At 30.9% G+C, this 13372-nt stretch overlaps 5 protein-coding genes and 1 non-coding gene across 6 annotated transcripts; 2 read left to right on the top strand and 4 right to left on the bottom strand.

Moving 5' to 3' along the window:
* Positions 1 to 353: 353 nt before the first annotated feature.
* On the bottom strand, positions 354 to 1178 carry CBT1 (Cbt1p; the record flags this gene model as incomplete). The annotated part of the gene is made up of 1 exon (XM_004180334.1): positions 354 to 1178. The coding sequence occupies one exon, from the start codon at positions 1176 to 1178 to the stop codon at positions 354 to 356; it is 825 nt and encodes a 274-aa protein (XP_004180382.1).
* Positions 1179 to 2591: 1413 nt separating this feature from the next.
* Positions 2592 to 2663, top strand: TBLA0Dtrna2T. Its single transcript has one exon. It is a non-coding gene; the product is annotated as a tRNA-Thr (tRNA).
* A 1085-nt stretch (positions 2664 to 3748) lies between these two features.
* OPI3 (bifunctional phosphatidyl-N-methylethanolamine N-methyltransferase/phosphatidyl-N-dimethylethanolamine N-methyltransferase) lies at positions 3749 to 4540 on the bottom strand (the record flags this gene model as incomplete). The annotated part of the gene is made up of 1 exon (XM_004180333.1): positions 3749 to 4540. One exon carries the CDS (start codon positions 4538 to 4540, stop codon positions 3749 to 3751), a length of 792 nt encoding a protein of 263 aa, XP_004180381.1.
* A 634-nt stretch (positions 4541 to 5174) lies between these two features.
* Positions 5175 to 8219, bottom strand: UBA1 (E1 ubiquitin-activating protein UBA1; the record flags this gene model as incomplete). Its single annotated transcript, XM_004180332.1, has 1 exon — positions 5175 to 8219. One exon carries the CDS (start codon positions 8217 to 8219, stop codon positions 5175 to 5177), a length of 3045 nt encoding a protein of 1014 aa, XP_004180380.1.
* Positions 8220 to 9073: 854 nt separating this feature from the next.
* Positions 9074 to 10534, top strand: TRP3 (bifunctional anthranilate synthase/indole-3-glycerol-phosphate synthase; the record flags this gene model as incomplete). Its single annotated transcript, XM_004180331.1, has 1 exon — positions 9074 to 10534. The coding sequence occupies one exon, from the start codon at positions 9074 to 9076 to the stop codon at positions 10532 to 10534; it is 1461 nt and encodes a 486-aa protein (XP_004180379.1).
* Positions 10535 to 10954: 420 nt separating this feature from the next.
* Positions 10955 to 12868, bottom strand: SAC1 (phosphatidylinositol-3-phosphatase SAC1; the record flags this gene model as incomplete). Its single annotated transcript, XM_004180330.1, has 1 exon — positions 10955 to 12868. The coding sequence occupies one exon, from the start codon at positions 12866 to 12868 to the stop codon at positions 10955 to 10957; it is 1914 nt and encodes a 637-aa protein (XP_004180378.1).
* Positions 12869 to 13372: the final 504 nt, after the last annotated feature.

The following is a 13372-nucleotide window of genomic DNA, read 5'->3' as shown; positions in this document are numbered from 1 at the left end:
TTGCTTGATCCTAATCTTCCCTATATTATTCCATCTACATTCTTGTTACCATAATTAGTAATGCCAATATAATTAGTAATATTTGACGGTACAAAACGAGATTGGTGAGAATTTTGAGTTACGTTGACTTGTGAGCAGATGCATAGTAACTATTTTAATAATTCAGGTTCTGTTCAGGTATGCTATTCTGCTGGTAAAGAACATTTTTATAAGCCGGCAAATATTTCACTGTTCACAATGCCAATATTTCTTGAAGCAGTAAGGATAAATTACCGGTGAAGTCACTTGATTTAACTAGCTTAACTCTGGTTGTACAGGAGTTCACATGCGAAGAGCTTTGAATTTAGAGATTTTCATATAGATTTTGATTCTGCTATCCGTGCGTTAGTTTTTGATTTTAAAATACCAATATCAGGATCTATTTTGCTAAATATAAGATATGAAGAATTTCTTATTACTCTAGGAAACAATAAATGATGACTTGCTAGAGCTTGCAATACTGGGGTGATAGATTCAGCGGAAGTGCAAATATCATCATGGTTCCGACCTTTATTATTAATAAATTCTTCATTCTGCGGATTTCCATGTTCTGCTAATGATAATAATTTCGAATACGAAAGATTTTTATATTTTTCATTATTCCTTTGAATAAACGGTTGGATCTTCGAAATAAAATTTAATATCTCACTACTAGTATTTGAAGAGCTGATCTGAAATCCAAGGGCATGCATTTGAAAATTAAAATTATGTTCTTCGGTTATTTTGAGGATCGTTTGAATATTAGTTATCTTATCGGTATTTTGGAAAATTCCATGAAAACTATTTTCAGAATTACCAACACAGATATCTGTTTTCATCACACTGTTCATCATTCTCTTATTGATAGGTTCCTGTAGAATCATTGTAGAACATCTTGAGGATAAAATTCCTTGACTTTTTAGTACCTGGGTGAAATTCAACCAGTTGTATTTTAGTTCGCTTTTACTATATAAATGAGTGTCCGGCTTGATTGTGAACATTAAAAATGTATCATATTTAGTGAAAAACTCAGTATAAGCTTTATAATTAGCTTTATTCTTGATAATTTTCTGCACTAAAGTATTATTATTATGTTTAATTGTGTTTAAATTCTTCAGAATAAACTTAGGAGTTTCGGATAGTACATGAGTTTGTTGCATTCTGAGAGAAGCTAAATTATCAACTTCGCCTAGTAATTTTGGTATTTTGCTAAATAATTTACTCTTTAATTTGGAACTATATATATATATATATATAAATATAGTTTACCTTAATATTTTTAGATTCGCTAACATCGCGTAAAAAATTGAACTTTCATTCAATATTTAAAATGAAAAATATTTGAACCTAATCACTGCCAGAATCGGGATTTAATTATACAAACTTGGAACGAATATATATTTTTTCATAGAATTCCTTGCCAACCTAGTTGCACTATAAGATACTATTCTATTTAATGGGTGACTTCGTTAAAAATAAAATTTTAGTTAGATTACATATGATTCTACTTTTGAAAATACCAAACATATACAAATAGACAATACTATGCTGAAAGACAGGGCATTTAAATATTATAATTTGTATACCGCTATTTTATTATTTCAATACCTACATTTCTGTTCTTTGATAATTTTATTTGTATTGAATTATTAAACAAGCGGCTAGGATATAAACTTGTCCTAAATATCTAATGCCTAAACTACTTTTTTGCTAAGTAGGGTATCGTAGATTCTTATAATTGCATATTAGAAATTTCTACCAAACAAAATGTAGCATGTGATATCGTAACCTTGATTGAATATTGTATAATTTTCAACATATTTTCAAAAGATTTAAAGTTTTTTCAATGCAAATGAAATACATTTAGAGAGAAGTAAAATTATCTAACTTAAAACCTATTTCTTTTTTCCATTGAGTATCAAGCCATTTAATTTAAAAAATTTAGTGTAATGCTGCAATACATAGTTGAAATTTATATGCCATGAACTTTTATAATAATAACGCTGTATAATTTTATTAAAATCTTTAAACAGTTGTTTAAAATTAAGATACCTTAGTTGTTGAGATATATTTAAGTAACAACTAGAAATTTTTGATTAACCGCCATTAAAATTTAAAATTGCTTTCAATCCAAATATATCTAGTTCTTATAATTGCAATCTTTTATGCAAGAGTAATTCAGATTGTTGCAAAGAGGACATATAAAAGATCAGAACATTAAGTAAGAAAGGAATTATTTTCATACAAAAATTAACTAATATATATTTATAAAAAATTAAAGAACTCCAAAATTTAACCCTAGTTCTGTTTTGACAAGAGCTAGAGATAAGAGGAAGTAGTTACAAGGAATAAACTACGGGTACACATAACGCCAACATTTTGTATAATAGCGACAATATTACAATTATGTGACATTCTAGGCTAAATAATAGTAAGGGAGAAGAAACAAATATTTTAGTCATTTATAGATTTTAACATGTAGTTAGAATTCTTAGTACACTTATCAGTCCTTTTGAGAACGATTTACCAATTTCACGAAATACTACTCTTAGTTTTCAAAATCCTTTCAAAAGGCTTTCTTGGCCAAGTGGTAAGGCATCGCACTCGTAATGCGGGGATCGTGGGTTCAATTCCCACAGGAAGCATTTTTGAATTTTTTATAAAAAATCACGTGATATTTTAGTACAGTATGAAGGATAAGATATGCACTGGAAGTATTGAGTAATTGTAGTTAATTTTATGCTCTCTTCTTAATATTGAAATATTTTCAAACTAATAATGACCTGCCAAACTATAGGAATTAAAGATAAAACAATAGTCCTAAAATAATATGACGAATTTATTATTTCTTTAAATATTTAAGTGATTTATCCTATTGATACTTTCTTATGTTGTCAGTAAATAAATCTGCTGTCCTTAACCTTTAAAACTCGGTCCATTTTTTTATTATGCTTTCTTAATCTTTTAAATGATTATACTGTTGATGTCAAAGTATGGGTCAGTTGCAACTGTCAGCTACGCGAAATTAATGTCTACTTTCTTCTTTAACAGATATAATAAACCATTGTTACAAATTGTAATATAAAATTTTCACATGTTTACGTAAAAATATTTCTTTCCTTACGATAAATGCTAGCGTCAATACTAACATACTTTTCATTTAATTCTAATAAGTACACTAATATTTTTCTCGATTTCAACTTACCTATCGTTAGTACTTTGATATATCTAGTAAACCAATAGAGTAATTTTTTTGATGCCATTATATGTGCTTATTCTCCATCCATATTCTTAACTTATTACGATATTTTTGGGGAAAAAAAGATATGGTATATCCATTATTGATGCGTTTTAAAAAGCACTCAGCTACGGAGAATATAATTATCAATGATTTTCACCTATTTTTAATTACAGATTCAAAAAAATACAGAATACCATTCATTAAAAGCATATTCTATGACTATATTTTGAAAAAAAATTATTAAAATTTGAATGGTTTTAAGAGGGCAGCTTACTGCTTTGATATCGAGATATAAAATTTATATATTTATGCATACATAAAACATTGTTACAAGTTAGAAAAAAATTATTTAGAGATAAATTTTATAGCCACCTGTAAATCTCATTGTATTCTGAATAAAATGTAATTAAAGAAAGACAAAGTGAATAAATAAGCCATATAATTTCGTAAATATTAGTTGAAAAAAAAATATACTCGAGATAAACCGAATTAAATATTTTTCTTAGAACGTTCTTGGTCACGCTTAGCGTAAATTTGAGCGGTAAATGGCTCTTCCAATTGTAAAGCACCTTGGTACATAGTGGAGACCAAAAATGCAATCAACAAACCAGCTGGCTTACCAGAGACTAAAGCAGCACCCAAAAAGGATAGAGTAGAACCTTGGTACATTGGATTATTAGAAACATTGAATGGGAAAGTAGTTACTCTTTCTTCCATTAAGATACCGAAGTAATCACCCAAGTAAGTACCAGTGATACCCAATTGATACATGGAAGTCAAGACTAAAACTTGACCTACACCGATTGACAAATAACCTGCACATTTAACATAATCACCAGTCAATAAGGCTGATACAGGTTGAGCAGCTAATGCCCTTTCGTATACAATATCACGAACGATACCTAGTGAGAAAATAATGAAGGCTAAAATATAACATCCCTTCTTAGCACTACCAGCTAACTTAGTTAAGAAATGAGTCTTATATTCCATACGAGCAACAATGTTCCAGAACATTGGGTTGAAGCAAACACAGAAACATGCCAACATGAACAATTTATTTTCGAAATCAATAGAAGATACCAATTCCATACAAATTTCACCCCATAAGGCCAATTTCTCATTTATAAAATCAGTCAAATCAAACTTGGTTGGAGAAGCACCTAATTCTGTAGCAGTATTTAAGACTTCAGAGATCAAAGTTTGTGCAACTGAGGCAGCTGTTTCTGCAGCAGCATTGACAGCAGAAGTGACACTTTCAGCAATTGATTCAACAGCAGACATATTCAGTAATATGTGTCTTTTAGTAGTGGGATTATGGAATAATAGCTAGAGTTCTCAGATGGCCCTTTTATTATATAAAAACAACAATAAAATAAAAATAAAGAGCTCAATCAAAGAAATAGGCAACCAAGGAATAATAACGTATAGGTGTTCCTGAGGCTTCATCATTCCTTATATATTTACTACTTGACGACCTTTATTTCTATCCTTGCCTAGTAAACAGACGGCCGCGGAAACTGGATGTTCTTGGAAAACTCAAGCGTGTGGATAAAATTTCGCCGCTCTTGTGGAGGTGAATTGCCGCACCGAAGGCATGTGAATAATTAGCCAGTATCAGCAATAACTAACACAAATGATTCAGTGTTCTGTCATATTCTTATGTGAATATTGTGATTTTTGTATTAGATAAGCATGCACTTCTATTCAGTAAGACTAATTTCTTGCTGACTGAAATAAAATTGCTATTCATTTATATAGTTATACATTAGTTAAAACATTAAATTCCAGCACATACGGCTTAAAATAAACATACAAACCAAACGAATAGGCATACACCATCAGAATTATCATCATTATCATCAAATTCTATCATTTGTACCCATTCTTGAAATCCGTTCTACGTAGTTCGTCCTATCTAAAGATGGACAACAATGTAGGGAACTTCGACATCTTCTCCTTCCTTATCATCAGCACAGATTTCTAAAATCATTGTGCTAACATGGCTTGGAATTTCTTTCTTAGTAACCAACTTTACTAATTCTTTCATTGTTAAGTTCATTCTTTCCTTTAACTTCTTTGGTGGGAAAAAAGATGCATATAATAGTGACACACCATAAGACAACATACTGATTTCTAAACTTTCTTCAGTTTCAAAATATTTAATAATATCACTTAAGGTTGGATTACCGTTGATATCAAATCTATCCCAAATTCTGTCATACTCCTTGTCGTTATATTTACCTTTGGCTGATGCAATTGGTTCAGAAAACCCAAAGAATGGTAATGCTAGATTAACAAACCCATTCTTGTATTGTTCGATATCTGTCTTCGCATCAATAACCTTGCATAGTTCCAATAAAACCAAACCTGTAACCAAAGAGGTAGTCGTAGCAATAGCTGGAATGATACGGCCTGCTATGAATTTGGTTTTAGCACGATCAACAGTTTCAATAAAATAGTTTTGTGCTCTACAATTTGAGCATGATGAAATAAATTCAATATGATGGTTAGTGTCATCATCTTTTTCGAATTCAACTGGTTGTAATGATAAACCCTTCAAAGTTGTAGGCTTTGGTAAAGAAGCAGCTAATGAGTCCAAATCGTCTGGAACATTACCAGCGTTTGGATCTGGATCTTCATCGTTAACTTGAATCTTTAAATTAACATTGGCTGAAAATTCTGGAACCATCAAAGAGCTAATGACCGATTCATAATGCGATTTATTTGGTGCAGTAACGTCACCTTCCAATCCGTAATTGAATGCACGTAAATTAGCAGCACCAACAACAAAATGGAAATGATCTTCATTATTTATATCAAAAGTCAATGGTGTTGGCGCACGTTTTGGACCAGACCAAAATGGTTCACCAGATGATGTTTTGGCATCAGGTGGGAAATTGTATAATAATTGTTTAATATCATGGTTGAACTTCTTTTCAAATTCTAATCTTGCCCATTCAATACAGTCATCAAAATTAGTTGGCTTCTTAGTTACGGAATCAGAAATAGATTCTAAGATTCCTTTAACATCACCACTCTGTTTCATAGTTTGTTCAATAAAATTTGGATCAGTTAAATACATGTTAACATTTTCTGGTGCGTCAGTAAAATAACCTTGGAATAAAGACTTAGCCCAAGCAATAGTATGATCAATCTTATTAGGGAAAGAACGTAAAGTACATAATGGAATAGACTTTTCAGGTGGATCTCTGGAGGAAGAGTAAGATTCTGTTAGATTTGGAATAACAACTTGAGTGTTACCCTTAGTACCCAAAGTACCAGATTCTAATAATGGCTTTCTGAAAAAGACACATCTACGATCAACATAAGTACGTGCATCAATATTATCTAAAGCGTTAGTGACAAAATCTAAATTCGACCAGAATGCATCGTCGAAAGTATTTTCAGTCTCAGGGCCAACTTTATCGATCTTGGCAGTTATTTTGCCTTGTAAATCTGGGTTCATAGCAATCACAGCAGCAGCAGCAACTTCTGATTTATTACCACCAACATTTTTTGGTCTAAATAAGAATTGACGGTTTAAATTAGATTTTTCGATGGAATCATTATCTGTAACAACTATATGACCTTTTTCACCTGAACCTAACCCAATCAAAGCCCAGTTTTTCAACATTTCACAACCAATGGCACCTGAACCGACCAAAAAAACTTTTGAGTTAGCGATCTTTTTCTGGAAATCTTGACCAAAGACAGCAATTTGGTTATCATAACGACTGCATATTGGTTTTGTTGTAGATTCGGTTCTTGGAAATTGTTTCGAGTCAGGTAAAGATTCTAATGAATCAAAGTACATAATTTGTTTTAATGGGGTAAACTTACCAGAACAGGCTTTCATAACTTCTTGGGCAGCCAAACCACCAAAGAAAGCAACCATCCCTGGAATATCACCTCTTGCCTGATAAGATAACTCTGTAATTATTTTTTCGTTGACTTCAACGCCTTCACCAAGTATAGAAGTTTGTTGAACAGCTAAATCAGTCACTAATTTAACCAATTCGTTAGCATCTCCTTTATTCATTGGTCTTGGTAATTGGCCTTGATGCTTCACTTGAAATTGATGTAAAGCTTGGAAACCTAAATGTAATTGACTAGATCTATCAAATTTAGCAAAATCTGAGTAAGTGTACTCAGGTTCGGTTAAATTCTCCCTAAAAGTTCTATAAGAAATCTTTTGGGGAACTTTAACTTCAGTAAAGATACCGCCTTTAATATATTTACCATATTGCTTAACAGAACCAATACGGAAGGCAAAAGGGCCCAAGACTTCGACTTTAAATAAAGTACCGTCATTTAATTTTTCTAAACCTTGAACTTCACTGAATTTCACATATTTACCATCTTCTAAACCATGTCTATTATCATCTAGCATTGTGACAGTACCATCTTCTTCAATATCCGAAACAATACCAGTACGTGGTTCTTCACCGGTTGGATCTATAACTGTAAATTCTTTACCAAAATCAACAAACAAATTACCAAATAAACCTCTGGTTTCTGTAGAGATAAATTTAATATTATTTTGGTGACAGAATTCATTCAATTTAATTTTTTCTTCCAAGCTCATGGTATCAGTTGTAACTATGACTTGAAATTCAGACAATTTAGAATGATCAGCTAGTGATTCAACTACTTTAATTGGAACATAACCATTCAATTCTGCTAATTTATCTCTTGATACTTGATCTCTTTGTTTACCAATATCACTTTCATTCAAGAAAAATTGAGAAGAAAGATCTTGAATGACAATAGGAGTTGGATCGTATATAGATAATGATTTAACACCACCTAAAGCGACATTCTTAGCGATTTCGATACCTAAACCTTTTAGACCAATGATTAAAACATTAGAATGCTGCATTTTAAGCATAGCCTCTTTACCTAAGACGTATAATTGACGTGAATAGAGACCTTCATCAATCTCACCTTCTTTATTGCTCATTATTTAAGAACTTAACTATTAGCTGCTTTTATTTTTAAAATAAATTATAAAAAGAATATTATTATTATTCTTGTGTAATTATCTCAGCACAAGAAATACAATTATCCTTTAATTGAGTTGAATCTCTTCCTTTTAAAAACGTTAAAATTTTAAATGTAAACATCAAATTGTAAGCTTTATTCTTGTTTTTGCCAAATTCTTAAACGCCCTTTGCCACATTTTCAAAATCTGTATTTCTAAGCGATACCTAACAAGTGATAATTTTCAATCCGGACGGGTAACCCCTGAAGAATTTCTAGGCAACTTTAAAAGAATAACAATAATACTAGAACTGATAGCATTTATAAGCAAGTTATATATATTACTATGATTTTTAAACCTAGAAGGAAACTATATCATGCCACATGCCTTTATAAATAACGAGTTACCTTTTAATATATGCCTTAAATATATATTTATTACTATAATGAAATATATGCGAATCGTAATAGTATAAAAGAAGTCCGTAAGCAAATCATTCAAGCATATTTTATAGTTTATTTGAGTATTCTTTGAATTCTTTAATGGGGAGATATGTAGAGTCTTTTCTTAGCAAAAAATTTTAATATCGAAATTCTAATAATCAAAATTCCTTGTATAGGGATTCGAACCGAAGAAATCGATGATCTGATGACTCACCTTATGGATTGAAATTTGACGGGAAATGAAGAATAAATATATAATCTACAAATAGATTAGATCTAAGATCAAATTCATATTTCGGGGATGAGATGATCTTCTAACGTTATATATAATTTTGCTTCCATATTATTAATGGTTTATACACTTACTGACAAGAAGAATAAGAGATTAATATGCCTAAGAAGGTTGTTTTAATTGATAATTACGATTCCTTCACTTGGAATGTTTACCAATATTTATGTGAAGAAGGTGCAGATGTTGAAGTTTATAGAAATGATAAAATTACAGTAGAAGAAGTTGCAGCTTTGAAGCCAGATACTATCTTAATATCCCCTGGTCCAGGCCATCCAAAAACTGATTCTGGTATTTCTAGAGATTGCATTCGTTTTTTTACTGGTAAGATTCCTATATTTGGCGTTTGTATGGGTCAACAATGTATGTTTGATGTCTTTGGTGGTGATGTTAGTTATGCTGGTGAAATTGTTCATGGTAAGACTAGCCCTATTTACCACGATGACAAGGGTATATTCAAAAATGTTCCACAAGGTGTTGCTGTTACAAGATATCATTCATTGGCTGGTACACGTGAATCCTTACCAGATGAATTAGAAGTGTCTGCCACTACTGATGGTGGGATTATTATGGGTATTAGGCATAAGAAATATACTATCGAAGGTGTTCAATTTCATCCTGAATCTATCCTGACTGAAGAAGGTCATTTAATGATAAAAAATATGCTTAATATTAATGGTGGTACCTGGGAAGAAAATAACAAGATTGTTGCATCCAAAACTAGTAACTCTTCAAAGGAATCTATTATGAATTGTATATATGCTAAGCGTATGGAAGATGTTACAGCTCAATCCAAAATACCCGGTTATACTTTTGAAGATTTAGAAGCCAATTTCAAATTAGGTTTGGCACCTCCAGTTTTAGATTTTGTTAAAAGATTAAAAGGTTCCAATAGTCGTGCAGCTGTTATTGCAGAGATAAAGCGTGCTTCGCCATCTAAAGGTGATTTCAACGTTAAAGTTGTTGCCGCTAAGCAAGGTTTAGAATATGCTAAAGCTGGGGCTGCTGCTATATCGATCTTAACTGAGCCACACTGGTTCAAAGGTCAATTACAGGATTTAATAAATGTACGGAAGATTCTTGATATTAATTATGCTTCAAATCCTAATGATAGACCATGCTTATTAAGAAAAGAATTTGTCTATTGTAAATACCAAATTCTAGAAGCAAGATTAGCAGGTGCTGATTCTGTTTTACTAATTGTTAAAATGTTAACTCCTACACAATTAAAAGAATTATATGATTATTCAACAATTGAAATGGGTATTGAACCATTAGTTGAAGTAAATTCTCCAGAAGATATGATTTTAGCTAAATCTGTAGGAGCCAAAGTGATTGGTGTGAATAATAGAGATTTACACACTTTTAACGTTGATTTGAACACCACAAGTAATTTAATATCTTCCACACCAGAAGGTTCTTTATTAATTACCTTATCAGGCATTCTAAAACCTTCTGATGCTGATAAATTAAAAGATGAAGGTGTCAATGGATTTTTAATTGGTGAAGCGTTGATGAAGACAGACAATATTGCTTCATTTATTAAAGATATTTGTGCTTAAGACTATAGGAAATAATAACTATATATATACTTTTTTTCTAATTTTTTTTTCTTTTATATAATTTTGATCATTAATTTTATACTTTGTTTTTAAAAAGTTACTAAAATTTATTCATCATCAAGATGTTTGTAGATAATTAAATATATATACAAGTATAAATCTGTAAGAAAGAAAATACAGTAAAAAAAAAAAAAAGAATGATAAAAAAAAGCACAAATAAAAAATATTGGTTCATAACAAAAGTATAATTGGTGAGAGAGGGGGCTAAATAAATTGTTGGAAGTAAATCATATACAATATTTATAAAATGTTTAGATCATAAATTATATGAAGAAAAAGGAAGTAAAGAGAAAAAAAATTTGGATAAGAAAAATTGAAGGAGAAAAAAAAGTTTAAAGTATTACAATTTGTTTTCAATTATTAATCCTTCTTTAGAGTATCCGGCTTAGTGAATGCAGCACTTTGAGAGTATTTAGTACCTCTAAATTGTTGTTCTTTATTATGAGATTGTTCAACAGTTAAGAAATCGACATGAACCAATTTTGGCCAATGAACATATTGCAACCCATTTTTCATAACAAATTGCAAGCCTACAGCTAAAATGAATAAAGATCCAAAGAAGAAACTTAAATTTTTACGACTTGTGAAGTAAGATTTTGGGAAGAAAATCGTAGCTAATAAAACAGTTAATGCTGCATAAATAATAGTTGGAATAAATTGAATATACATTGGTCTTCTATCAGTAAAAGGAGATTGAACAGAATCCATATGTGGTTTGAAATTACCCAAGATTAAATCATAAGAATCTTGTCTTGGACCATCAGTCAAATTATTTTGATAATAACGAGAAGCAGAATTAACGAAATCTTTAAAGGCACCAGCACGAGTACGTTTACCAGTTCTAGTATAATCTGTTTTCAAAGCACCGGTACCTGAATATGATAAACTGACAGCATCTGCATTATCTGCCCATAAGTTTTGTAAATAAGATAATAAACTTTTATCAGATTCCCATGATTCATCTTCAGTTAATACACCTGCGGTTTCTAATTGATTTTGCATGATCCAATTAGCAAAAACAGATTGTACCACATTTGTTCTATCTAAACAATCCATACAATTGGTTCTTAAGATAGAATGTTGTTCTTTGACAATTTTTTCAGTCATACCGTCTGAATTTCTAATAATCTTGTAGAAATAATCATCATTTGTTAAACCTTTATCTTCTAATTGTGGGATTAATAATTTGACTTTATGCCATTGCATTTTTCTACATTCATGATGGAAATCGAAATAAACATAACGAACCTCTGGGTCATTTAAACTTGCTACTGCACTTTCGTAAGCTTCTTTAACAGGTAATTCGTGACCCTTTTGATTAACCAAATTAATTAAATAATTGGTACCATATAATTTCTTTTGTTGATTGAAATGAATTTCAGTTGGAGTTAAGTTTGGATTTGCTGCTAAAACTAATTTTGGTTTATATTTCAAATTATTAATTTCGGCCCATTTAACTGGAACTGAACCTCTTGTTTCTAAGAAGGCGAATACATGAGAAGAAGAAGAATCTTGACTGGAAACTACCAAGACTTGTTCAGTTTCATTGAAATTGCCCACATTACCTTCGGAATCGATCCCACGACGGAAATATCTAGTACCTGCCCTAAATATACTACGTCTAGTGATAATACCTACTGTGATTGGAGTAGAATATAAAGAAGTTTGGACTATCTTTGTATAACCATAAATGATTGGTTGAATGAAATAATCTACAGAGGGGTCTTGTTGGGATAATTCTTGTAATTCAGTAGTAATATAATGATTCCAAAAAAATCTTGTATCAGCTGTTCTCCAAGTAGGTTTCTGCTTGATTGATTCATTTCTTTGTAAAGAATTTGTTAAATCATAAGTATAAGAGAAATGTAAAGTAGCATTATTTAATTGCATTTCTAATAATTTCAAATATTCAGATTCATCAGAATCGATTCTTGGAGAGGAATGAGCTGAGATGATTGAGAAATTGACAACTTTATAGATGGAATGATTGCCTAAAGTACCGGTTTCTTCTACAGTATCTGCCAAGATTGCATATTTATTCAATTTTAATCTAATGAAACCTAATAAAGCTGCGACTTTATGGACTTGTACATTTCTATTAATGACATCAGCTAACCAAACGTGATGGTTTACAAGAGAAATGGTTGGATCTTGAGCACCCAGTTGGATGATAGCGTCATTATTTTTGGAAGTTGATTCGGAACCTATAGTTTGAGCGTTTTGTTTGAAAAGTAAACCTTCAGAGGTTCTTGCGTATAAGATTGATCCAGGCATTGAAGAGGGAGGTACTATAGCAGAGTGAAACTAGGTGTGAAGTTGGAACTCAAAACAGAATTTTATAAATAGATCAAAAATATAGTTTATCAAATCAAGATTTAATTATTTTTAATTTTTATTTTTATTTTTTNTTTTTTTTTTTTTTTTTTCTTAGAAAAACTCGTTAATTCTAGCTAATTTGATATTTGAAATCTCAGTTTCCCTTCAGGTTCCGGTCCCATACATTCTTAAACGAGATGATGTAAAAATGATTGAGTATATACAAATTTACAAATGCGATTTCAAAATGTCATAGCCCCTATTGTAAAGAGCGTGTCAGTAAACATGCGACGACGACGTAAAAGCGATATGGTGACGAAGGTGAAAATAAAAAAAGATAAAATAAAAATAACTATTTCGTAAAGATCGTTACCCGGGACTGATGAGATCTACAAATTAATTAGTGTATATATATATATATAAATATATATCAATAATAAAGCATACACGAAAGATGAAACA

This window comes from Henningerozyma blattae, chromosome 4, assembly GCF_000315915.1.
Source record: "Henningerozyma blattae CBS 6284 chromosome 4, complete genome".
Classification (NCBI taxonomy): Eukaryota; Fungi; Ascomycota; class Saccharomycetes; order Saccharomycetales; family Saccharomycetaceae; genus Henningerozyma; species Henningerozyma blattae.
Note: the sequence above shows the minus strand (reverse complement) of the source record. Positions and strands in the feature narration are given on the sequence as shown.